We start from the raw sequence: 24,349 nt of genomic DNA on the forward strand, positions 1-24,349 counted from the left end.
CTTAGAACAAAAAACAAATTGTTTTTACAGCAAAAATTTCAAACTGAAAGTCTGCTCACTCTTCGCTCTTTATCACTTAAAAAAATAAATTTATTTACTTTATTTTTGGCTGCTTTGGGTCTTTGTTGCTGTGCGTGGGCTTTCTCTAGTTGCAGTGAGCGGGGATCTACTCTTCGTTGCGGTGCGTGGGCTTCTCATTGTGGTGGCTTCTGTTGTTGCAGAGCATGGGCTCTAGGCGCATGGGTTTCATTAGTTGTGGCTCACAGGCTCTAGACCTCAGGCTCAGTAGCTGTGGCACACAGGTGGAGTTGTTCCATGGCACGTGGGATCTTTGCTGACCAGGGCTTTGAACCAGTGTCCCCTGCTTAGCAGGTGGATTCTTAACCACTGTGCTACCAGGGACGCCCTCTACCACTTTTCAATTACAAATCAGTATTTAGTTCTCTTATTGATGCTTATTTATGTCAATGACACAAGCTTCAGCAATTCCCTGGTGGCGCAGTCTATTTTAGACCAAGGGAAATTTATTTACACAAACAAATAAAATCAGGTATTTCTTAAGATACCTATTAAAAATTAGCATTTTTCTACCCTTAACGAGTGGAGGTACAGCTGTAAAAGATCTGTTACATGAAATATTATTATGCAACTTTCCTTTGGAAAAGAGTAATTTTTACAGAGGCCTAGTTTTTCTCACAACTATAGTATTTATTTATAGCAGCTCGGATTAACGCCCCACTTTGGGATAGGCGCAGTAAACAGCAATAGTGTGTGGAGTGCCATTGGGTGGGCCCAGGAGACCGCAGGGAAGACTATTCATTCCCTCCCGACTGGCACGTGGGCTGAAATCTTAAGGTCCTTAACCTCTTCTGTTACCACAAGGTTGAAAGGAAACGGGGCAGGGAGAGTCCGGGCCGCGGGGTCGTTATTTCCCAGAGATGACAAAAGTCTCCGGTTCTGGGAGCAGAGATCAGTGCCATACACTAGTTGCAAATAATGTGAACCAGCCCCTGAGGAGTCCCACCGCCATGTAATACCTCGTGCTAAGGGACAGGTAAAGGAGATCTATCCGTACTCGAGGCGCACTTAAGTCCGCCTCGAGGACGCACTCCCTGATCTCATCATTCGCCACCACTGCCTTCCTCGGTCATCTGGGCTACAGAGTAGCAAAGCATGGGCCCTCCCTTTTCAACAAGAGCGTAATTTAATCACCCGAACGTTTTGCTAAATCCGGTGACTACTCTTTTCGCAACTGACGCGTCAGCTAACCAATTACCAGCGGGAATTTCCTCCCCTTCCGGTCCCTGGTTGGGGCGGCCTCTGGTATCTAGCAAGTTCTGTGGAGCTACAACTGACGTAAGTCAACAAAGGTCATGTGAAAAGAACCGTTCGCGTCAATTGGCGGCGCCCGGCTTTGGGGGTGCTGACGTGACGGCGACTTGGCTTTCGCCCTGTGATACGGTTAAAAACAACTTTGTGCTGGTGCTGGCGAAGTTTGTGATTCTAAGAAATTCTTCCATTACAGCGAGGTTCCGCTTTTTCTGCTGTCACCGCGAACCCCGCGATGTGACTCCCGGAGCCTAGCTCCGCATTCCCTGCTTTTGCTGTCACCTTGGGATTTTTCGTCGCCGCCACCTGTATTGGAGAAGGTGGTGGTGGTAAAGTTAGTTTGCCAGTCTCTCGAGGTTAGGGCGTCTTTTCGAGCTCTGGACTGGGGGTTGGTACGTTTCAGCGTTGGTAGTTTTACATTTATTGCGTTTACATGAAATCTTGCGGAGTGTCGGTAGCTACTGCCGTCGCTGCTTTTGGTGATGAGGGAAAGAAAATGGCGGCGGTAAAACCGAGCAGCGAGACCAAGGAGGGGTCCCTCAGCTTGACAGCCGAAGAGAGCGAGACACTCAGTGGACTGGACAGGTACAGACCGCAGTCATTCACCCAGCTGCCTCCGCACGGGCTGGAGCCTCTGTTCTGGGAGACCTGAGCTCGGGTTGCCTCCGGTGGCGGCCCCCAGGCAGCGGTCGCTGCTGTCGGAGCCCTGGGGTCAGGAAGGGACGGGTCAGTGGCTTTACCCGAGTGTTAACAAGTCGCGTGTATTTCTTCCCGTAGTCGACTCTTTGGGTTCGTGAGCCTTCACGAAGATGGCGCCAGGACTAAGACCCTATTGGTCAAGGTAAGGCATCCTCGGACCTACAGTGTTCTTCGTTCACTCTTTGTGGGCTTTGGCTCCCGCGGCTCCTGAGGCGGGTCAGACCTCGCTGTGGTCGCAAGTGAAAAATTATTTTTGCAAAAAATACTTCGCTTACTGCCTTGCGAAATTCTGAGTCGTAGCCTGAGAAGCACAGAGGGCCGCGCTTTGTGACTAGGCGTAGCAGTTGTTTGGGGGCATTTCCGTTAGAAAATTCAAATTATGTCTGAATTTTAGCATCACAAGATCCTGAATGTGTGCAGTTTAAAAATTTTAAGAGTGTTATATCATTTGCGGTGTATTTTTCTTTTGCAGTTTTTTCTGTGACGTCTAATTTTAGCTTAGCATTTTAAGCTTTCTTATATCCTTGTTCTCAGAATGTGTAACTTGCAGTACTTTAGAGCGGTCAGGAGTTTAAATTGGGTATTTGAACAATATACTGATTGATACGTGTTTGATCTGAAGTTAAGTGATTTGTTTACTTGTTTGGGTGTAGCTGCAGAGAATATTGCTGTGAATGCCATTTTATGATCGTGTTGTTTCTGGAACCTTGTTACTTGTGCCTGACAGAGACCAGGGAGCTTTCCCTGTTTATTTGTGTGAAAAGTTGTTGAGATTGTCATTTAGTTAATGGCTGCTCCTGTCGGCCAAGATGGCGGGAAATAGTGGGTGGAGAAATGACGAGGCGAGCTTTGAGGGAGGGAGGAGATGAAAACAGGGAAAGAGTAGCAATGAGTAGGCTTTCGCGTCGGCTTGTGTAGCTCGATGGTGCTGAATATAAACTAAGCACTATTGTTTAAAAGTAGAGTTCTTGTATCGTTACCAAGCTTTACAGCAGCATACATAAACATTGACTGTGCTGTAGCCCATTTAGTTAATCTTATGTAAATGATTGCACAAAAGGCCCTCTGGTTTTCAGTCTCTGGCATTTTGTCTCCTGAGCAAAATTTGGTTAAAATATTTTCTGTTGTCGGTTCATAAAAGTTGGTAATTGTGCAACAAATATTGCTTCCATTAGATATTTTTTTCTACCTGAAATCGATAGCTGTGGATTTCTCATAGTTTGTAATGCAATTGAAAAGGAAATATTAAGTAATTTTCATTTTAAGATGTTTTTCCTGCCATGATTCTTATCTTTACTTTGAATTTGTGTAATCAACTTTCTTTTACCTGTAATCTTGCTTTTGTATTTGTTTTGAAGGCAAAAAATGACCACGAACTGAACTGTAATATTTTTTTCACTAAATCTAGTCCATTTGATAAAACTTGAATTAAACTTCCATCATGTAGGTAATAGTTGCTCCATTAAAATGATCACTGGCAAAATAAATATTGATTAGCTCTGATACGATTTAAGCAGCAGTGATTGTTGTTTTTTAAAAAAATTGAGTATGTATTTTATTTTCAAAGTTATTGCAAGACAAAAAATTCTGACCTTAGGGGGATGTTATTTATTTTTTTTTCAGGCATTTTATTTAACTCATTCTAGTGAGAGTGCTGTGGTATTTCATTGTGGTTTAATTTAAATTTCTTTTTTTTTAAAAAACATCTTTATTGGAGTATAATTGCTTTACAATGGTGTGTTAGTTTCTGCTTTATAACAAAGTGAATCAGTTATACATATACGGATATCTCCATATCTCTTCCCTCTTGAGTCTTGCTCCCTCCCACCCTCCCAGAATGTTATTTTATAGCAGTGTGACTTGATCGTTTAACTTAAGGTTGGTCAAGTTGAGTATACTGATGGTAATTTGGAAAAGAATGGGCAAATCTATTACTTTGGTTATGATAATGAAGAAAAAAAGTATTGTGATGTTTTATGTGTTCAGAACTTTAAATATCCATATGCATGAGTTCAGATAAATTCTCAAATGTTGGATAGGAATTTGGTATGAACTGTTAAGATACTGTGCAGTATTGGATTTAAATTTTAAGGAACTGTCTTCAATTATTGTGAAGGTGAGCATGTCTTTCTCAAATTACAGTAACATTTTAATAGTGAGAAGGCTTGAACTTTCATTGTGTCTGGAAGATTTGTAGCTTCATAAAATGCATGAGTAATGTTTCATTTTGTTAAACTACTGTAAATGTTTTGAGTGAAATAGGACTAAAAAATTAACTCGATTAACATTTAGTTTTATGACTTGTGAATTCCTACCTCTTTTTAATGAAGACTCATTAACCTTAATATTAAAGTAACTTAAGTGCAGGGGCTTCCCTAGTGGCACAGTGGTTGAGAGTCCGTCTGCCGATGCAGGGGACGCGGGTTTGTGTCCCGGTCTGGGAAGATCCCACATGCCGCGGAGTGGCTGGGCCCGTGAGCCATGGCTGCTGAGCCTGTGCTCCGCGAGGGGAGAGGCCACAACAGTGAGAGGCCCGAGTACCGAAAAAAGAAAAGTAACTTAAGTGCAGCGAAATATTCTGGGCTATGTGAGCAAACTCATGGATCCATCTCTCCCTCCCTTTCTAGCTTTATTGAGTTATAATTGGCATAAACTAAAACTGCTGGTATTTAATGTGCACAGCTTGACAAGTTGGACATATTTCCTCAAAGCCTGTGTTTAAATTAGGCTCTTTTCTCTCAACTTCCCTAGTCAAGGGTGCTTTCTCCCAATGGTTCGCTTCTCTGTCTTTGAAAAAAAATTTTTAAGTGTAAATGTTGTTACGTACCATTAGAATTGTTTAATAATAGACGCTTAAAACTGTGAAATATAAGAATTTTTGAAGGATTGCCATAATATACAGTGTTCAGGATTTTAGATTGAAAAATAAATTAGTAATGTATTGCTTTTAGTAATACTTTAAAAATAAGCTGTAAACAGCTAGTCATTATTTAATCAAAATTTTTGAACTGTCACATGACCTTAACTAGGTTGCAGTTTAACCAGTGCTAACATTTAATCTTATGGTAACGTATATTTCAACATTTTTTTTTTTTTGGCTGCAACATGTGGCTTGCAGGATCTTAGTAAACCCGGGCTCCCTGCAGTCAAAGCATGAAGTTCTAACCACTGGACTGTCAGGGAATACCCATATTTCAACTTATTTTTAAATGGATGTATTTTAATTAACCAGGCCTTTTAACAGAAATTAACAGTGACTTTCCTTGCAGTTTAGAAAATGTTTTGGATAGAGTTGAAATAGAATTGTCCACTGAAATAAAAAATGCACAGCCTGTATGAGGAAAGAAGATAAATATCTTAATGATTTAAGTGCTTTTCTAAGTATGGGAAGATTCAAGAAATTGGGTTTATAAAATTTTCTCCTGAAAGTATCTGAACTATCTGAAGCCCTGCTTTGCCAGCTTTTTCTAGAGCACAGAGTGCCTCATGCCTCTTCTCCACCCTTAGCTCTTTTCCATGATGTTGAAGGTCAGCAGCTGCCATGGCTAGTGGCTCAGTCTTTGTAGAGGCAGATGACAAATGACATTCTTTAGTTGGCAGAATATTACTAATATAGTGTTGCTTTAAAAGAATGCTGGGGGAATGTAGTCTGATTATTGCTGAGTTACCCATTGCTACTGTTGTTTGTTTAGAAGTATCTTTCTCAGTTTTTAGTCTTATCTCCAGCAGCAGTCCCCAGCCTTTTTGGCATGAAGCACTGGTTTTGTGGAAGACAGTTTTTCCACGGGGTTGGGGTGGGAGGATGGTTCAGACTTGCCCGCAGCTCACCTCCTGCTCTGCGGCCTGGTTCCTAACAGGCCCAGGACTAGTACTGGTCTGCGGCCTGGGTGTTGGGGACCCCTGATCTACATCGTGTTATTGAAATTTTGCTTTTTTGGAGTAATTATGTTAACCAGTAAAAGGATTAGTAGGGAAGTTGTAGTTCGTTTAGTATTCAACAATGTGTGTGGAACTTCCCTGGTGGTCCAGTAGAGTTAAGACTCCATGCTCCCAATGCAGAGGACCCGGGTTCCATCCCTGGTCAGGGAACTAGATCCCGCATCCCACATGCTACAACTAAGAGCCCTCACGCCTGCATGCCACCACAAAGATCCTGCATGCCGCAACTAAGACCTGGCACAGCCAAATAAATAAATCATTCATACATACATATTTAAACACCACCACCAAAAACAATGTGTGCTTTTTGCCCTGAAGGATAGTTTTAGAAGAGTTGGCATTTAAAAGTTTTTGCATAATGGAAGTGGTTTAAAATTGATTGAAGGGCTTCCCTGGTGGTGCAGTGGTTAAGAATCCACCTGCCAGTGCAGGGGACATGGGTTTGAGCCCTGGTCAGGGAAGATCCCACATGCTGCGGAGCAACTAAGCCCATGTGCCACAACTACTGAGCCTGCTCTCTAGATCTTGGGAGCCACAATTAGTGAGCCTGTGAGCCACAACTACTGAGCCTGGACTCTAGAGCCTGCAAGCCACAACTAATGAAGCCCGTGGGCCTGGAGCCCGTGCTCTGCAACAAGAGAAGCCACCACAATGAGAAACCCACGCACCACAAAGAAGACCCAACGCAGCCAAAAATAAATACGTAAAATAAATAAATTTATAAAAAAAAATTGAAGCATTCATTTTTCTAGATTTGATCTTAATGCATGGAGAAAAATTTACTAAAATGATTTCAGAAGTGGCTTTTTATACAGTAATATTTCAGTGGTGATATTTAAGGTACCCTTACATTATATGTATTTTCTGTTTGTTGACATTTAAGCATATATTAATTTCCTTTTTTTTTTTTTTTTTGGCCAAGTCTTGTGTCTTTTGGAATCTTAGTTCCCTGACTAGGGATTGAACTCAGCAAGTGAGGGATGGAAGTGGGGCGTCCCACAGCAGTGAAAGTGCCAAATCCTAACCACTGGACCACCAGGGAATTCCCTATATTCATTTCCATTTTAAGAAAGTTGTTTGGGTTAAAAAAAGTGACAATAGAAACGTCATGTTTTGCTATTTAGAAATTGTCTTTAATTTGAGGCATTAAAAATTATTTTCTTGTTAGGAAAGTTGTATTCTAAACCATTATAGTTTCAGTGCACGTTACTAGACAAAGTTTTGCCTAGGCATTATGTAGGAATGTGAGTATAAAATTTTGGTATAACACTAGTCGTAAAGACCAGAAGAGATTATAGGAAGTGTTTTCATATTTGGGCACAATTTAGAACTGGCAGGTTATAAATGGAAACTTTCTTTTTTTAAAAAAAATTAATTAATGAATTTATTTTTGGCTGCGTTGGGTTTTCATTGCTGTGCACGGGCTTTCTGTAATTGCGGCGAGCAGGGGCTACTCTTTGTTGCAGTGCGCGGACTTCTTATAGCGGTGGCTTCCCTTGTTGCGGAGCACAGGCTCTAGGCACACAGGCTTCGATAGTTGTGGCACTCGGGGTCAGTAGTTGTGGCTCGCAGGCTCTAGAGAGCAGGCTCAGTAGTTGTGGCGCATGGGCTTAGTTGCTCCGTGACATGTGGGATCTTCCTGGAGTGGGGCTCGAACTCGTGTCCCCTGCTTTGGCAGGTGGATAATTTTTTTTTTTTTTTTTTTCGTTACGCGGGCCTCTCACTGTTGCGGCCTCTCCTGCTGCGGAGCGCAGGCTCAGCGGCTATGACTCGCATGGCTCACGGGCCCAGCCGCTCCGCGGCATGTGGGATCTTCCTGGACCGGGGCACGAACCCGCGTCCCCTGCATCGGCAGGCGGACTCTCAACCACTGCACAACCAGGGAAGCCCGGCAGGTGGATTCTTAACCACTGTGCCACCAGGGAGGTCCCAATGGAAACTTCCTTAGTTTCAGCTTTTCTTTTTAAAAATGAAATTGCTCTATTTATTTCGGCTGCTTTTGGGTTTTTGTTGTTATGTGTGGGCTTTCTCTAGTTGCAGCGAGTAGGGGCTACTCTTCGCTGAGGTGCAAGGGCTTCTCATTGTGGTGGCTCCTCTTGTGGCAGAGTGTGGGCTCTGGGCACTAGGGCTTCAGTAGTTGCAGCACACGGTCTCAGTAGGTGTGGCTCACGGGTTCTAGAGTACAGGCTCAGTAGTTTTGGTGCACAGGTTTAGTTGCTCCAAGGCATGTGAGATCTTCCAGGAGCAGGGATGGAACCCTTACCCCTGCACTGGCAGGCTAATTTTTAACCACTGTGGCACCAGGGAATTCCCGAAGTAGATCTTTAGAATTGAATAAAGTGGGGAATATTTGACACTCTTGTTAAGGTATGAATAAAACTGTTCTGTCTGATAGGAATTGTTGTGACTTGGGTCATAAAATTTGTAAGCCTTCACTCATTAAACAAAAATGAAGTTTTAGTGCTTGGCCAATTATGGAATCAGTGCAGACTTTTTTTTTACATTGGTTACATGATTTTTTTATTTTAAAGTTTGTTTTTGCATCGCATCTTGTGATGCTTTGAGCTATTTGCAACTCATGCTAAATAAACGGTACTAATATTTTTGCAGTGAGGTGTCCAGAGGGCTAATTTACATTAAGAAAACTTATAACATTGAGTCGACAAATTAAGGCCTACCTGCACATGTTTACAGGCTGTGGGGTTTGTTTTTTTTGGCAATGCCACATGGCTTGCAGTATCTTAGTCCCCTGACCAGGGATTGAAATCGGGCCACAGCAGTCCTAACTACTGCCGAGTCCTACCGCTGGACTACAAGGGATTTCCCTACAGACTGTTGTTAATGTAGGTTATTTAATGATTGCCATCTGTGAACTTACATTGAATCTTCAAATGATTCGCTTATAAATTGAGATAATAAGTCAGAGCAATAAAAACTAAAGTGTGATAAGTGCAAGATTTTTTTAATCTATAGAGATAATAGATATTTCTGCCTGCTGTAGCAGAGGAAAAATCCTTTTCTCTCTACTCTTCTAGGTTGTTGGCTGAAATCCCTTTGTAATAAAAGGTAAATTAACAGGAGAAAAAAAGGAGTTTGATAACATGTGTACCTCCTGTATACATGACAGATACCCAGGAAAATTGAATAACTCCAAAATGGCCCAAGCCACCATCTTAAATACCATTTACAGATTAAGGCAAGAAAGATGTTGGGGGTGGGAGGCAAGTTAAGAGGGAAAAGCATGGAAACTGAGGTTAGGGTTGTTACGTAGATTTAAATCTGGGTTCTGTCTGTTGATGATAGTTTCTTGTGATTTAGAGTCTTCTGTCTCTTCCTGGTACCAAAAGGGAGACATCCTTAGAGTGTTGTTTTCCCTTATAAATGTAAATGTTCCTTATGTTTACAACTGGAAACTCTACTCCATTTTTAGAGATACTCTTGGGTCCGTGGCTTCTCAAGAGTAAACACTTCAGAATAATCCTATCTATGCCAAAGAGGCTTTTTTGGGGTGGCGTATTCTGCTACCTTTCATTATGTTGAGCTTGTTACCCCTTAAGTGTTGTAAGACAAAGACCCCAGAATGTCAGTGGAGAAGGAGAGTATAAAGTGCTTTAAAAGTTCACAGTAAAGATCAGTTTAACAAATTAAAGTTTGAATAGCTCTTTCTCAGTAGGAGTTTCTTGGTAATTGTTTTCTTGATTTAGAGCATATCGAAGCACTTTCTAATATTATTTTAAAAAGCGTAGTTTAAAATTAAGATTTTAGCGCTTAGAAACTTAAAGGATAATCTGTTCTAGGCTCTGTTCCTCTCTGGGGTCATTTTGTAGTAATATTTACTTATGCTATAGTTTTTTATCTTGAGACTTTTTAACGAGTATTCATTGATCAGTTTAAGAAGTTCTCTGACAGATTTTTGGAAGGATACTTGGGAATATTTAATAATGGTCATCTTGGACTCATATTCCAGGGCTGATTTACATTATGTTCCCACCCCATCTCCCCTTTTTTAACATGGCCGTATATAACTTAAAATACACCTTAAAGACTGTGTTAGTCAATACCCAGGCATACAGATTTTATATATACCTAGAAGTGGATTTGCTGAGTCATACGGTAATTCTGAGTTAAATCTTGAGGAACCAGTTTTTTTCCACATCTTTTTTTCCTTTTTTTGGCTGCACTGCTTGGCATGTGGAACTTCCTGGACCAGGGATCAAACCTGCGCCCCCTGCAGTGGAAGCACATAGTCTTAAGCGCTTTTGTTTTCATAGTTTACCATTTCCCAGCTTTTTGCTTGGATTCAGAGTTATCTTTTATAGACATGCTGTAGTTGGCTCTTTCCCAGGTCCAGTCTGGCATCTCTGACATTTGTTTGGAATGTGTATACCATTCACATTTAGTCTCAACTTAAGGATACCTACTCCTTTATTTGCTTCCTGTCTCTCTCATTTTTTATTCCTGTAAATAATTAATTAATTAATTAATTATTTGGTTGCACTGGGTCTTAGTTGCAGAAGGCGAACTCCTTAGTTGTGGCTCACTGGCTCCTTAGTTGTAGCACGTGGGCTCCTTAATTGTGGCATGTGAACCCTCAGTTGCGGCATGCATGTGGGATCTAGTTCCCTGACAAGGGATCATACCCGAGCCCCACTGCATTGGGAATGCCGTGTCTTACCCACTGTGCTACCAGGGAAGTCCCTCCTTGTTGTTGTTGTTTTTTTTGTTTTTGTTTTTGTTTTTTTGGTGGTACGTGGGCCTCTCACCACTGTCGCCTCTTCCATTGTGGAGCACAGGCTCCGGACGTGCAGGCTCAGCGGCCATGGCTCACGGGCCCATCCGCTCCGCGGCATGTGGGATCTTACAGACCGGGGCACGAACCTGCATCCCCTGCATCGGCAGGCGGACTTTCAACCACTGTGCCACCAGGGAAGCCCCCCTCCTTGTTTTTTTTTTCTTAGTTGTATCTTTTAAAATTTATTGAAGTTAAATTCATATAGTATAAAATTCACCACTTTAATACTTTAAATCTGTACAGTTTAGTGCTTAATATTAGTACATTCAAAATGTGTGGTTGTACTGTTACCTGATTTTGGACATTTTCATCATCACCCACCAAACAATCCCATCAATTGCTACCCATGGCCCTTCTCTGCTCACCCCTTAAGAAACAAACAATATATGGCCTTTTGTGTCTGGTTTTTTTCAGTTAGCATAAGGTTTGCAAGGTTCATCTATGTTGTGTATCATGTATCAGTACTTCATTCTTGTTTGTGGCTAATATTACATTATGTGGATATGCCACATTCTGGTTATTTATTTATCCTTTGATGAACATTGGGTTATTTTCAGTTTTTACCTGTTATGAATACAGTAACCCCTTGCTTATTCCTGGTTTTGCTTCTCTGGTCTCAAGTTACCCCCAGTCAGCTGCAATCCAAAAATAAATGAGAAATTCCAGAAATAATTCATCAGTGTTAAATTGTGTGCTGTTTTGAGTGGCACAATGAAATCTCTCCCTGTCTTGCTACCTCCTGTCCAGGATGTGAATCATCCCTTGTCCAATGTATCCATGCTGTAAATGCCACCCACCCCATAGTCACTTAGTAGCTCTCTCAGTTATCAGATTGACTGTCCTAGTAATTATGTTCAAGTAACCCTTATTTTACTTATTAATGGCCCCAAAGTAGAAAAGTAGTGACTCCAGCAGTTTATAAATTAGGCACAGTAAGAAAATATCCAGATTGCAATGTTTGTTATGTATGGTATTGGGAAAAAAACCATAGTACAGTAAACCTTTGAAAAACATAGGTTTGAACTACAGAGTCCACTTAATTCTTTTTTACACAGTTAATATGTATAATACTATAGTGGTACATGAATGGAAGTTGGTTGAATCCTTGAGTACAGAACTGGTGATAGGAAGGGCCAACTGATGGTGAACTCATACTTGGATTTTTGACTACTTGGGTGTTGGTGCCCCTGACCCCTGCATTGTTCAAGGGTCAGTTGTGTATATAGGCTTCAGACATCCACTGGGGTCTTGGAACATATCCCCCAATTGTAAGGGTGGACTACTGTAGTACATTTTGTTGATGTTCCTCCCGCCTTTATAACACATTACTTGTGTGGTAGGTATCAGTTCTAAACATGGAATATGTCATTGCACTGCCTTCTGATCTCCGGTTTTAATGATGAAAAGCCAGGCAGTAATGAGATCATTTTCTGCCTCTCAACACAGTAAGTCATTTTTCTGTTGTTGGTTTAAAGATGTTTGATTTGTTTTTGGCTGTTAACAGTTTGCCTGTGGATATACCTACGTCTAGTTCTGTTTAGTTTTAGTCTCTGGACTTTCTTTAGCTTCTTGGATCTGTACTTAATTTTTCAAAAATCAAAGTTGCGGGGTTCCTTGGTGGTCCAGTGGTAAAGCATCCACCTTCCAATGCAGGGGATGAGGGTTTGGTCCCTGGTCAGGGGGTAAGGTCCCACACCTGAGTGCCACAACTACTGAGCTTGTGTGCCTCAACTAGAGCCCCCATGCTGCAAACTGCAGAGCCGACGTTCTTTGGAACCCGCGTGCCACAGTTACAGAGCACACACCCTGGAGCCTGTGCGCCATAACTAGGGAAGAGAAAACCCACATGCTACAACTAGAGAGAAGCCCGTGGGCCACAGTGAACAGCCTGTGTGCCACACGAAAGATCCTGTGTGCTGCAACTAAGACCTGACACAGCCAAAATAAAAAAACATAATAAACAATAAATAAATCTTTAAAAAAAGAAATAAAAGTTGGGAAGTTTCTGTGGTAATTACTTGAAATATTTTTCTATACCCTTTTTCTCTCCACTGGGATTCTCATTACAGCTAGGTTGTAATGCTCGACATTATCTCCACAGGGGTCAGAAGCTCTTTTTTTAAAGTTAAGTATTGTAATTGTTTTGGATTGGACAGTTATATTGCTGTATGAAATGTATTTTAATGGTTCTTTTGCTTATTTCATACTTTCTGTTGAGCGTATCAACTTTAGCTTTTCATAAAAATAATATTTTTAGCTCTAATTTCTGTCTGCTTTCTTATGACTTTTGTGTTTAGATTCTGCATGTGTTTATTAATTTGAGCACGTTTTCTTTTATTTTTTTGAACACAATTTTCTTTAATTTATGAATATGTTTGTAATAGCTCTTTTGAAGTTTTTGTGAATACAATATATAGATTCATTTGGGGTCAGTTTCTGTTGACCTTTTTTTTTTTCCTTTTGATTAATACAGGTAATACTTTCCTCTCTCTTTATGTGTTTACTAATTTTTGAGTAAAAATAGGACATTTTAGATAAGTATTATAGCAACTTTCTTTGAGGGGGGCTGGATTTACAATGTGGAACTGTCTTCTCTGTGAATGTTTGCACGATATTAAAAAATTTTGTTTTTCTGTTTTAGCTCTGTAGAAGTTGTCTTACTGTCTTCATAGTCCATGGTTGGCGCAGAAATTTTAAGACACCTCAAACCCATGAACCTTCTGTTCTGTGCAGGATAATTATGTGTGGCTTGCAGAACACATTAAAAGTTGCAGTTTTTAAAATTTATTTTAATTTTGGTTGCGTTGGGTCTTTGTTGCTGCAAGCGGGTTTTTTCTCGTGGTGAGTGGGGGCTACTCTTGGTTGCGGTGTGAGTGCTTCTCATTGCGGTGGCTTCTTATTGCAGAGCATGGGCTGTAGGTGCGCAGGCTTCAGTAGTTGGGGCACACGGGCTCAGTAGTTGTGGCTTGTGGGCTCTAGAGCGCAGGCTCAGTAGTTGTGTTGCACGTGCTTAGTTGCTCCATGGCATGTGGGATATTCCCAGATCAGGAATCGAACCTGTGACCCCTGCATTGGCAGGCAGATTTTTAACCACTGCGCCACCAGGGAAGTCCCCAAAAGTTGCAGTTTTTAAATCTCCCTTGACTTTCACTTGAGGCTGTCTTGGATCTTTCCCTTACATGTGTACTTTCTTACCAGCCATGATGTGCTTATGTGCTGCTCAACTCACACTGAGGCTGCAAACTAAAGCTAGAAAAGCCATGTGTTTTTGTCACCCACTGTCATATTTGTTACTTTTACCTTGTATGACTATGGGTTTTCACTAACTTCCCATTCACATTTGACATTTTATGTAGCAAAGCTGCTGACTTCATATCTGGTAAGTATACATTCTATAGTTGAAGCTTTAGCAGCTTCTCCAGAAGAAAAGGTTCTTAGTTGTTTTTCTTTAATCTCTTTCCAGTGTCCTGAAATTAATGTTTTTGTAACTTTCAAGATTGTATTTAAAATTTTTTCCTTTTCTTCCTTTTTTTTTTTTTTTTTTTTAAGAGGGTATTAATTATCCTGTTAAATGGTGCCCTTACTGGAGTACTTTTTTAGGATACTGCATTTTGTGATGGGGAAGAAAATTTATATGTAGTTCTTGGCATTGGGCCTGACACAGTGGCAGTTTATTACAAGTTAAATGTTATATTGGGCGCTTCCTGGTGGCACAGTGCTTGAGAATCTGCCTCCCAGTTTGAGGGACACAGGTTTGAGCCCGGTCTGGGAAGATCCCACATGCCAAGGAGCAACTAAGCCCATGCACCACAACTATTGAGCCTGCGCTTTAGAGCCCGCAAGCCACAACTACTGAGCACGTGTGCCACAGCTACTGAAGCCTGTGTGCCTAGAGCCTGTGCTCCAGAACAAGAGAAACCACGTCAATGAGAAGCCCATGCAACGCAACGAAGAGTAACCCCTGCTTGACGCAACTAGAGAAAAACCGCACACAGCAACAAAGACCCAGTGCAGCCAAAATAAATAAAATACATAAATTTTTAAAAATATATTATTTTGGAAAAGACATTTTAATTTGAACTCAGGCAGTGGTTTAGAAACGAAGGGGACAATTTTAAGAGATTTCTTGAAACACACTTTCTTTTGGTTTTTTAAATATACTACTTGCATTGACTTCATTTCTGTGTACACTTGAGTGTCGTTTGCAGATTTACTCCTTTCCTTCCTCATTAGATTATGTTTGATAATATAAACCAAATGATATATATTTAAAATGTGCAATTTGTTGCAATTTGTTAATGTGCAATTTGGTATGTATATAAATATGAAGCCACCACTGAAAGCAACATAGTGAATATAGCCATCAGCCTCTCAATTTTCCTGTGCCTTTTGTAATCATTCTCTTTTTACCACTGCTGCCCCATTTGTCATTATATAGTCACTGATCTGCTTTTTGTCACTAAAGATTAGTTTTGCAGTTTATAGAACTTTCTATAAATGGAATTATACAAAGTAAACCGTTCCAGTATTTCTTCTCTCCCTCAGCTTCTTTTCAGGTTTTTTGATTTTGTTCTGTCAGTAGTTTATTCTTTGGAAAACTTGAGCATCTTATTGCTTGCTTCTCTGTATATGTTCTTTGAAGTGCTTGTTCAAGTCTTTCCATTTTTGAAAGTTACTTTTTTTTTTACTCAGATTTAGGAGTTAAAAAAATACATATATTTTGGTTTGGATTCTTTATCTGATAAGTAATCTGTAAAACATCTCTCCCATTTTGTGTATTTGTTCTCCTTATATTAGTGTGTTTTGAAGAGCAGAAGTTTGCAGTTTTCATAAAGTTCACTTTGTCTTTTTTATTCTGTGGATTGTGCTTTTCTTGCTTTATTAAGGATGTCTTTACCTAAGTTAAGGTAAAAGAGGTTGTCTTTGTTTTCTCATGAATGTCTTATTTTATATTTTACCTAGATGTGTGATCTGTTAGTAATTTTATGCATGTAGTATGTCAAAATTCTCATTTTTAATAAATGGATTTTCTTTTTAAAATTTTTTTTTTTATTTTGATGATGTGGACCATTTTTAAAGTCTTTATTGAATTTGTTGCAGCGTTGTTTCTGTTTTATGTTTTAGTTTTTGTTTTTTGGACTGCGCTGGGGCTTCATTGCCACGTGTGGCCTTTCTCTGGTTGTAGTGTGGGTGGAAGACATTGTGTGAGGGCTTCTCATTGCAGTGGCTTCTCTTGTTGCAGAGTACGGGCTCTAGGGCTCCCGGGCTTCAGTAGTTGTGGTGCATGGGCTCAGTAGTTGTGGCTCGCAGGCTCTAGAGCGCAGGCTCAGTAGTTGCAGTGCATGGGCTTAGTTGCTCCTTGGCATGTGGGGTCTTCCCGGACCAGTACTCGAACCCGTGTCCCCTGCATTGGTAGACGGATTCTTAACCATTGCACCACCAGGGAAATCCCAATACTCTGGTTTTTTTGGCCCTGAGGCATGTGGGATCTTAGCTCCCCGACAGGGATCAAACCTGCACCCCCTGCATTGGCAGGCAGAGTCTTGATACCGAAAGCTCAGCCTCTTGTTCACTGGTGCTGAATCAAATCTCAGAGACAGAGTTTTGGATGAAGTAGAAAAGGATAGTTTTGTTACTTTGCCAGGCAAAGGGGGACACAGCACGCTCTTGCCTCGAAAAACTATGTGTCTCAAACCCAGAATTTGTTGAGGCGTTTTATGATAATGCTTCCCAAGGGTGGAGTTGCTGAGAAGTTTAGGGTATGTGCAGGGTCTCAGGTGATATAATTTTGATGAGCTTTTTTGGTCCCTTTAATCTTGCCTCAGGTGGTTTCTTGGCTGCTCCTCCCTTGATTAGCAACTGTTTGAATCTGCCCTTTGGGACTCATGGGAGGTCTCGAGGCTGGAGTCTTGCCTACAAGAAACGGGGGACAAAAAGGCCTCCTTGTTGCCCGTACCAAGGAACCCCACAGGGCCCTGCTCAGTTTCATTCTTAACCATTGGACCCCCAGGGAAGTCCCCAATAAATGGATTTTCAATTGTCCCAGCACCATTTGTTGAAAGGATTACTCCTTTTCCAATGGATTGGTTAAGCTTATTCCTAAATATGCTCTGTTTTCATTTTCATGCAATTTAAAATACTGTCTAATTTTCCTTTTGATTTCTTTTTTGACCCAGGTTATTTATAAATTTGCCATTCAGTCTCCAAATATTATGGTGTTTCCAGAAACCTTTATGTAATGTCAACAAAAAAATTAGTAGTCTAAGAAAGAAAAGGAAAATCTTCAAGGCAACCTGAGGATTATAACTTGGGAGACAGTCTTTCAGAAAGCTCTTAGGATCATTTCACCTGATAGAAGTCAAGGCACAGTTATCTAAGTTTTCATGACAAAAGTTATACATCAGAGTAACATTTTGACAGTTTACATAGCCCAACAATGCAAGTAGTGGGTTATTGTAACCCTTTACAGGATTGAGGAAAGTGTATTACCCAAGAAATTACTTGCTAGTGCCAGGAGAAAATTCCTTTCTTTTTGGTGAGCAGGTATCCCTGTGCCTCTAAGGGGATCTAGTTAACATATAGTATAGATGCACAAGCACATTAAAGGGGAAGGGGTATTGGCTCTAGTGGCAGAGAAGATTTTATGTTAAATTTTTCTTACCTTTAAAGTAATTTTGTTTCATCATTACTGGTTTTTAATTTAATTCCTTTGTTGTTAGAGAATATTCTTCATATGAATTGAATTCTTTTACATGTATTGAAATTTATTTTATGATCTTTTTTGGTCCATGTTTTGCCTGCACTGGAGAGGAATGTGTATTACTGTTGCTGGGTGGAGTGGTCAATGGATATGAATTAGGTCAAGTTGGTTGACAGTATTTTCAAGTCTTAACAATTCCTTTTTTTGGAGGGTGGTCTTTTTCAGTCCATCATTTAGACAGAAAGATGTTATATTGTCTGGCTATAATTGTTGGCTTTTCTGATTCACCTCATATTTCTTTTTCTTTTGCTCCGTGTATTTTGGGCACCATTTTTAGTTGCATGGAAGTTCAGGACTGTTATGTCCTCCTGGTATCAGATCTTTTCATCATTATTAAATTACTCTCTTTATCTTGGTTATAGTCTTTATTTTGAAATGAAAGTGTTACCTGAAAACTGGGTTTGCCTCTTGGTGGATATCAAGCCAAAAGGCGCAACAAAGCCAAAGACTGATGGAAGGGTTTATTACTTGCAGCAAGTAAGGAGAATACCTGGGATCTTTCCCAAAGCAGTGACTGCAGAATTGGGGAAATTTTAAGTTAAAGGTACACGCATATTCTTGAAGGGGCTTGACAAAAGAGAGTCGGGCAAATGTTGTTAGAATTTAAGCTTTAGTTTTGTTGGTTTAAAAAATACTCACAACCTAAAAGTTGAGAGTTATGTTTTATTCAGTGGGAATTTTTAGGACTTCAGGCCTGGGAAGCAGCATCTCAAGTAGCCCTGAGAGAACTGCTTGAGGAGGCGAGTGGGGAGCCAGATGTTTTGCAACAAAGAGCAGGTGTAGCAGGGAAGAGCAAAATCAGACTCCACTTTGCATCTGTTTCATTGACTTTAACCTTTGCTTTTCGTTGCTTTTGCTAATATAATCATACTAATGGCCTGCCTAAGGGAACCCTGCCCCTCTGCCTGAATGTTGAAGTGCCTTTGTTCAGTTCACGGGGAGACACTCTGACCCTGCCCACCTGTGAATGGCTGCAGAAAAGAAGAAATTAACACATCCCTTCCCGATGCTGGCCAAGCCAGGCAAAACCAATGAGCTTTTACTTTACTTTCTCACTTCCTCCGCATCTCTGTTCTGTAAAAGAAACTGGCAAACAGAGTCCAGTAAGATGGTGTTTCAGGGACCCTAGTTCTCCATGTTCTTGGTCTGCCGGCTTTCCAAATAAAGTCGCATTCTTTGGCTCAACACCTTGTCTCCTGATTTATTGGCCTGTAACAAATTTGGCTTAGCCAGCCAGGAGCCTCGCTGCCTGTGGCTAACTGGTCCTGGTCAGGCGATATTGGGGCAAGTCCCTAGCAGCTGCCGGGACCATGTGTCCTGAGGATCTTCTCTTCAAAATTCCCTGAAGCAGCACTGGCTACCCCAGCCCTTGGCAGTTGGAGCAAGGAATCGGCAAACTTCTGCGAGTCGATGGACTCGCATCTGGAGGGTAAGTCGCTCCGGTGTGCATACAGGGAACAGGTTCCCCCCTCAATTTGGGTGTTTCTTTTATGGGACAAGCCAATTTGGTTGGGGTATCCTGTTGGAGAGGGGAGTTGCTCTTGGACTCTACCTGACTTGGAACTGGTGCCGTTGGTTTTGGTTTTGTGTGCATCACTATTGGAATTTGTGCTTTTTGTGTTGGAATTTGTCTGCGTCTTCTGTGTTTTGGTGTTATCAAACTTATAAAAATGGGAACTACTCCATCTATCCTGAAGGGAAGCCCTTTGGGGTGTATAGTAGATAAATGGGCAAAACATAGCCATGAGCCTATGCCTAAGAAAGACCTGATATACTATCATAATAGGGTGTGGACCCCAATATATGTTAGGATCAGAAGGGCGATGGCCCCTGAGTGACTTACTCAATTATTATCTGATCTCACAGTTAAAAGTATTTTGCAAAAGAGCAGGGAAAGGATGAGATTCCATATGTTGTAGAAGCCATTGCACCAGGAGGAAAAGGACTCAGAGGGCTGCCACCTTATGGTGTAGTAATCTGAAAGGAAATCCAAGGGGGAACCTGTTCTACAGGGCAAAGAGGGAGGAAATGAGAGTGGGAACATGTTACTCCAAAACCCAAACCCCCCTCTGGCCTATCCAGCTCCTCCACTGGCCAAGAAGCCTGCACTGGCAGTTCTTCCAGCTGCTCCCCCATGCTGCCAACATATTCACTCCTTTCACCGCCTCCTGTTTCCCCTACCCATGGGGATCAAACAGAAGTTTCTGTGATAACCGCCAAGGCACAGGGACATCGTTTAGTATCACCGTCAAAGACCCGACAGGGCACCCAGTTTGGACCAGGATCTACTTCTGTAGCAGGACAATCTCCCTTGCACTGATATCCTGTTAGGAGGCCAGGGGACTCCCTTAGACTTGAGGTGTCCAATTCTAATTTCCCCACAGGAGCTCTGGGTAACTTTGACAGCGGGGAACAATTTGATTGACTTTCTAACAGATAAGGGTGCCACATGATCTGTGATAAACACAAACACCAAGGTGGCACAGAAAACACCTCAGTCTATCCCAGTCATAGGAGTTTCTGGAGAAGTACAAAACCGTTCATTCTTACAACCTCTAGAATGCCAACTAGGAGACCTCACCCTGAAATACAGCTTCTTGTATATGCCAGAGTGTCCAATCCCCCTTTTTGAGAAGAGATTTCCTTTGTAAATTAAACGCTTAAGTCACTTTTTCACCAGGACAGCTTGACATCAGAGTCCCACCGGAGCATGCTTTAAGCGTATACATGCTACTCATGGAAACCCCAGAGAAGGAAACAGAATCTTCCTAGAAGAAACTTGTCTGTGTCTTTGAGATGGAAATACCCTATCTGGTCTTCTCAGGAACTCTCATCTCTGCCATCTTTTTAAAATGCAAATTTTGAAAAGAAGGTAAAGTAATTTAGAAATTGACTTGTGAAGGGTAAATAGAAATCCTAAGTGTCTTTTCTGTAAACAAAAAGATTTAACAAGTAAGCTTGATTTGTTCCATCTACCAGAAACCCAGCTTTAATGCAACGTCTTTTGTAAATTGATGGGTTTTACATTGCATTACCTGACTCAGGGCTGAAATTCTGAAATGAGAACTATGAGGTCTGTCTGTTCGTTTGTATGTTTGAATGTGTCTTTGTCTTTGGATTACGTTGTTGACGTTGATTTGTGGATGAGCTCTGTTAAACTGGCTTAAAGGAAAGTAAGCGCTTACAAACCAAACAATTCTAAATACAAGAGAAATTAAGCTAAATGAGTTTCAGGTTCATGTGAACTAGGAAATATTTAGTATTAAATTAATACCTGGTATTGATGTTTACGTTTGTTGATGCAATTAATATAGACATGTCTTTAGAGGCATCAAGTATAATACTTTCAGTGCACCTAGGTTTAATAGAACTTAAATGAAATCTTGTTATATCTGTTGCAGATTTGTCAGCAAGAAAAATCGCTTGATGTGATTTAACGAAAGTAAATGTAAACGAGATAAGAGCCTTTAGGTAAACTCTATAGGAATAATTATGTTCTGAAAATGATCTAAAAGTCTCTCCAGATTTCGGTAACTGTTACTTGCCTCTTGGTCTTCACTGGAAAGTAAGATTTTTAAGAGTTGGGGATTCTAATTTAAATATATATTTAAAGCTACTGAAAATAATAAAACATTTCAGTGTAGAGTATGTAAGCGAGGTATATGTTTTGAGTAAAAGGAGTTTTATGCATGGTCAGGCTGAGATTAACGTAATTGAGTAAATGAATTTTTAAAAGTAAGCTGATGCAAAACTTGAATTTGGCTTTTCTCTCTGTTAAGAGGACAAGTTTTCTTAAAATGTTGAACTGCCTTTGATAACAGGTTTTAAGTTTCTTTACCTTTGAAGTGATTAGTTCTGTATTTGCCTTTGAAATGTTTTACTGTTGCTAAGTAACTATTGTTTCTCAGTGACCTATGATCCTATCTGACTGAGTGTTCTAGACCCTTTTTATATATATATACATATATAAAATTTCTTTGTTTTTGTTTTTTGACAAAACTTCCTAAATCAGATTCTAATGAAGTTCTTTCGGCCTCTGGCTAACTTTAGTATGCTTCAAAGGGCTCCTGTAACATCCCAAAGAAAGATAGGTTTGTTCAGTATGTTAAATTACATGGGAAGAATTGTCAAATGAGTAATAAATCTTCATAGGTTATACTGTATGGTAAATGTCACTAATATAGACCTTCTAGAAATTATGTAAAGTTCCTGAAATTAATATATGTTCTGGTATAATGTTATAATTTTAATCTTTATCTTAAAATGTTGTAAGTTACAGCAATTTGGATAAACTTCTTTGCCAAGAAAAATTATAATCATTTTTAACCTTGCCTCTTTAAGACCTTCATCATTCATAGGCATCTAAGGTAATGCTTTGCAAAAAACTGCCACATGTTCAAGAAGACTGGTAAAAAGGAAACTTTAACATATAAAAGTGTCTTATAGCCTTTAGATAATACCACTGGACTGGCTAACAAATGACAAAACTAGTAGGAAACCTGATAATTTTATCCACATTAATGGGAATTAATTACATGGGAATAAATGAACTGATGAATATGATGTATAACTTTATGACTTTGAGAAATATACTAACTTTAATCTTTATTTTCCAGAAAACATTTCCTCTTATAAAGTATTTCTTTGTGAACAAAGATTAAACATTTATCTTTTTCTCTACCTGATCCTGCCAGAATTTGGCCTCTCCAGCTGGCTCTCCTGACTTGATATTTTATTGGAACTGGATTACAACTAGTTATGCTAATCATTGCTTTAATTTGTTCTTTGTTTCCAAATTGTTTGTGGTTTGTGTCTCCCTGATGCACTATGACTTTATTAATGTTACTAGTTGCTTTATTTATTTTTTTTTGTGCAGACTTTCTCTACTTGCAGCGAGGAGGGGGGCTCTACTCTTCGTTGTGGTGTGCGGGCTTCTCATTGTGGTGGCTTCTCTTGTGGAGCACATGGGCTGTAGGCGCGCGGGCTTCAGTAGTTGTGGCTCATGGGCTCAGTAGTTGTGGTGCACAGTCTTAATTGCTCTGCGGCATGTGGGATCTTCCTGGACCAGAGCTCGAACCTGTGTCCCCTGCATTGGCAGGTGGATTCTTATCCACTGCACCTTAAGGGAAAGTCCCTAGCTGCATTACTTTTATCTTGTTTATTTTATAAGATTGTTGTCTCTTACAGTATGTAGTGTGTAACCAGGCCTCCATACAAAATAGATGATGGCTAACATCTTGAGGAAATAGCTTAAATAGATTACATTTACAATGTAAAATAATTGTAATAGTGTGATTTCTAGGTATGGGAAGAAGCAACAAGGGAAAATATCTCCTGGATCATTTTAGACTATTTAGAGGATCCAGAGAATCTTTAAATATTGATAGGGCCTAATCCGAAAATTAGCACCTGGAGTGGCATATCAACAATTTTTGCATGACCTTGGATGAGCCTGCCAGTTGTGGGACAGAATTTCGTCATGAAATGTCTTCCAAATATTGGTCAAATTCCTAACCAAGCGGGGAAGATCTGAGGAATGGAATGCTCCCTGCCATATCAGTCATCAGCGATTGCAGCCCTCCATCGTGAGCCCATGAACCCTGAGGAAACTCAGGAAGAATACCTGCCATCTAGCAGCCATCAGACTGAAGCCATTCCCTCAGTTGAGCTGTGAGGAAACTCAGGATGTGAAAATATAGGATACAAGCCCCAGATAGCTGAGGTGTATATCAAAGGAATGATTTCAGTGAGCCCAGACTCTTGCATATTCCCATACGTAGAAAAGTGCTAAATTTCATAACTTGAGATGCTGCCTCCTGGGTTTGAAGTCCTAAAAATATTCCTGCTGAATAAAACATAAATCTCAACTTCCAGGTTGTGAATATTGATTAAGTAGACATTTTCCAAAGAGGAACAAAAGAAGACAAATCCCAACATTTGGAACAACTGGCACCAATGGTGGGCACTTTCAGAAAGATCCATCTGATGAAGCAGTTAAAACGGTTGTCACCCCTTTTTCCACAATATTGTGGAATGGACATTGACATTGGGGAATTGTAACAGGGAAGAGCAAAATCAGACTCTATTTCGGATATTTCTTTGACATTAACCTTTGCTTTTTGTTACTTTTTTAACATAATCATACATAATGGCCTGCCTCAGGGAACCCTGCCTCTCTGCCTGAATGTTAAACTAAAGTGCCTTTGTTCAGTTTATAGGGAGACAGTCTGACCCTGCGCACCTGTGAATGGCTACAGAAAAGAAGAAATTAATAATACATTCCCTCCCCATGCTGGCCAAGCCAGGCAATACTAATGGCCTTTTTACTTTACTTCCTCATGTCCTTCCCTTCTCTGTTCTATAAAAGAAGCTGGCAAACAGACCCTGACAAGATGGTTTTTTGAGGACTCTAGTCTGCCATCTTGGTCTGCTGGCTTTCCGAATAAAGTTGTATTCCTTGCCTCAACACCTGGTCTCCCGTTTTATTGGCCTGTCATCTGGCCAGCAGAGCGAGCTTCGACTTGGTAACACGGGTAGCTGGAACATCAAAAGGTTACTGTTAATTAAAGAAAACCAGATATCCCAAGTTAAGGAATTCAGCGCTTTCAGAAAATACATACACTGCGCTCACTGGATTCATTCTTTTCATGTGCACCTCAGCTCTCTGGGGCCAGTATCCTGTATTTTCTTTCTTTTTTTAATGTTTATTTATTCATTTTGCATACTTTGGGTCTTAGTTGTGGCATGCCTACTTCTTAGTTGCAGCAGATGAACTCTTAGTTGCTGCATTCATGCAGGATCTAGTTACCTGACCAGGAATCGAACCCACC

The 24,349-nt window shown here is 40.6% G+C and overlaps 1 protein-coding gene across 7 annotated transcripts in view; it reads left to right on the top strand.

The window, feature by feature from the left end:
- The first annotated feature begins 1,438 nt into the window (after positions 1 to 1,438).
- Positions 1,439 to 24,349, top strand: part of LOC114906524 (lysine-specific demethylase 6A-like) — a 167,344-nt gene continuing 144,433 nt past the window's right edge. For all 7 annotated transcript variants that reach the window (XR_003796444.1, XR_003796445.1, XM_029241351.1 and 4 more), the window contains exons 1-2: positions 1,439 to 1,914; positions 2,107 to 2,170. Coding sequence is in view for 5 of the 7 variants with exons in the window: in XM_029241351.1 (XP_029097184.1) it covers positions 1,763 to 1,914; positions 2,107 to 2,170 (216 nt within the window). In the remaining 2 variants the exon portion in view is untranslated. The remainder of the gene's footprint in view (positions 1,915 to 2,106; positions 2,171 to 24,349) is intronic.

This window comes from Monodon monoceros, unplaced genomic scaffold (genome assembly GCF_005190385.1).
Source record: "Monodon monoceros isolate NGI ecotype Baffin Bay Population unplaced genomic scaffold, NGI_Narwhal_1 Super_Scaffold_22, whole genome shotgun sequence".
NCBI classification, from domain to species: Eukaryota; Metazoa; Chordata; class Mammalia; order Artiodactyla; family Monodontidae; genus Monodon; species Monodon monoceros.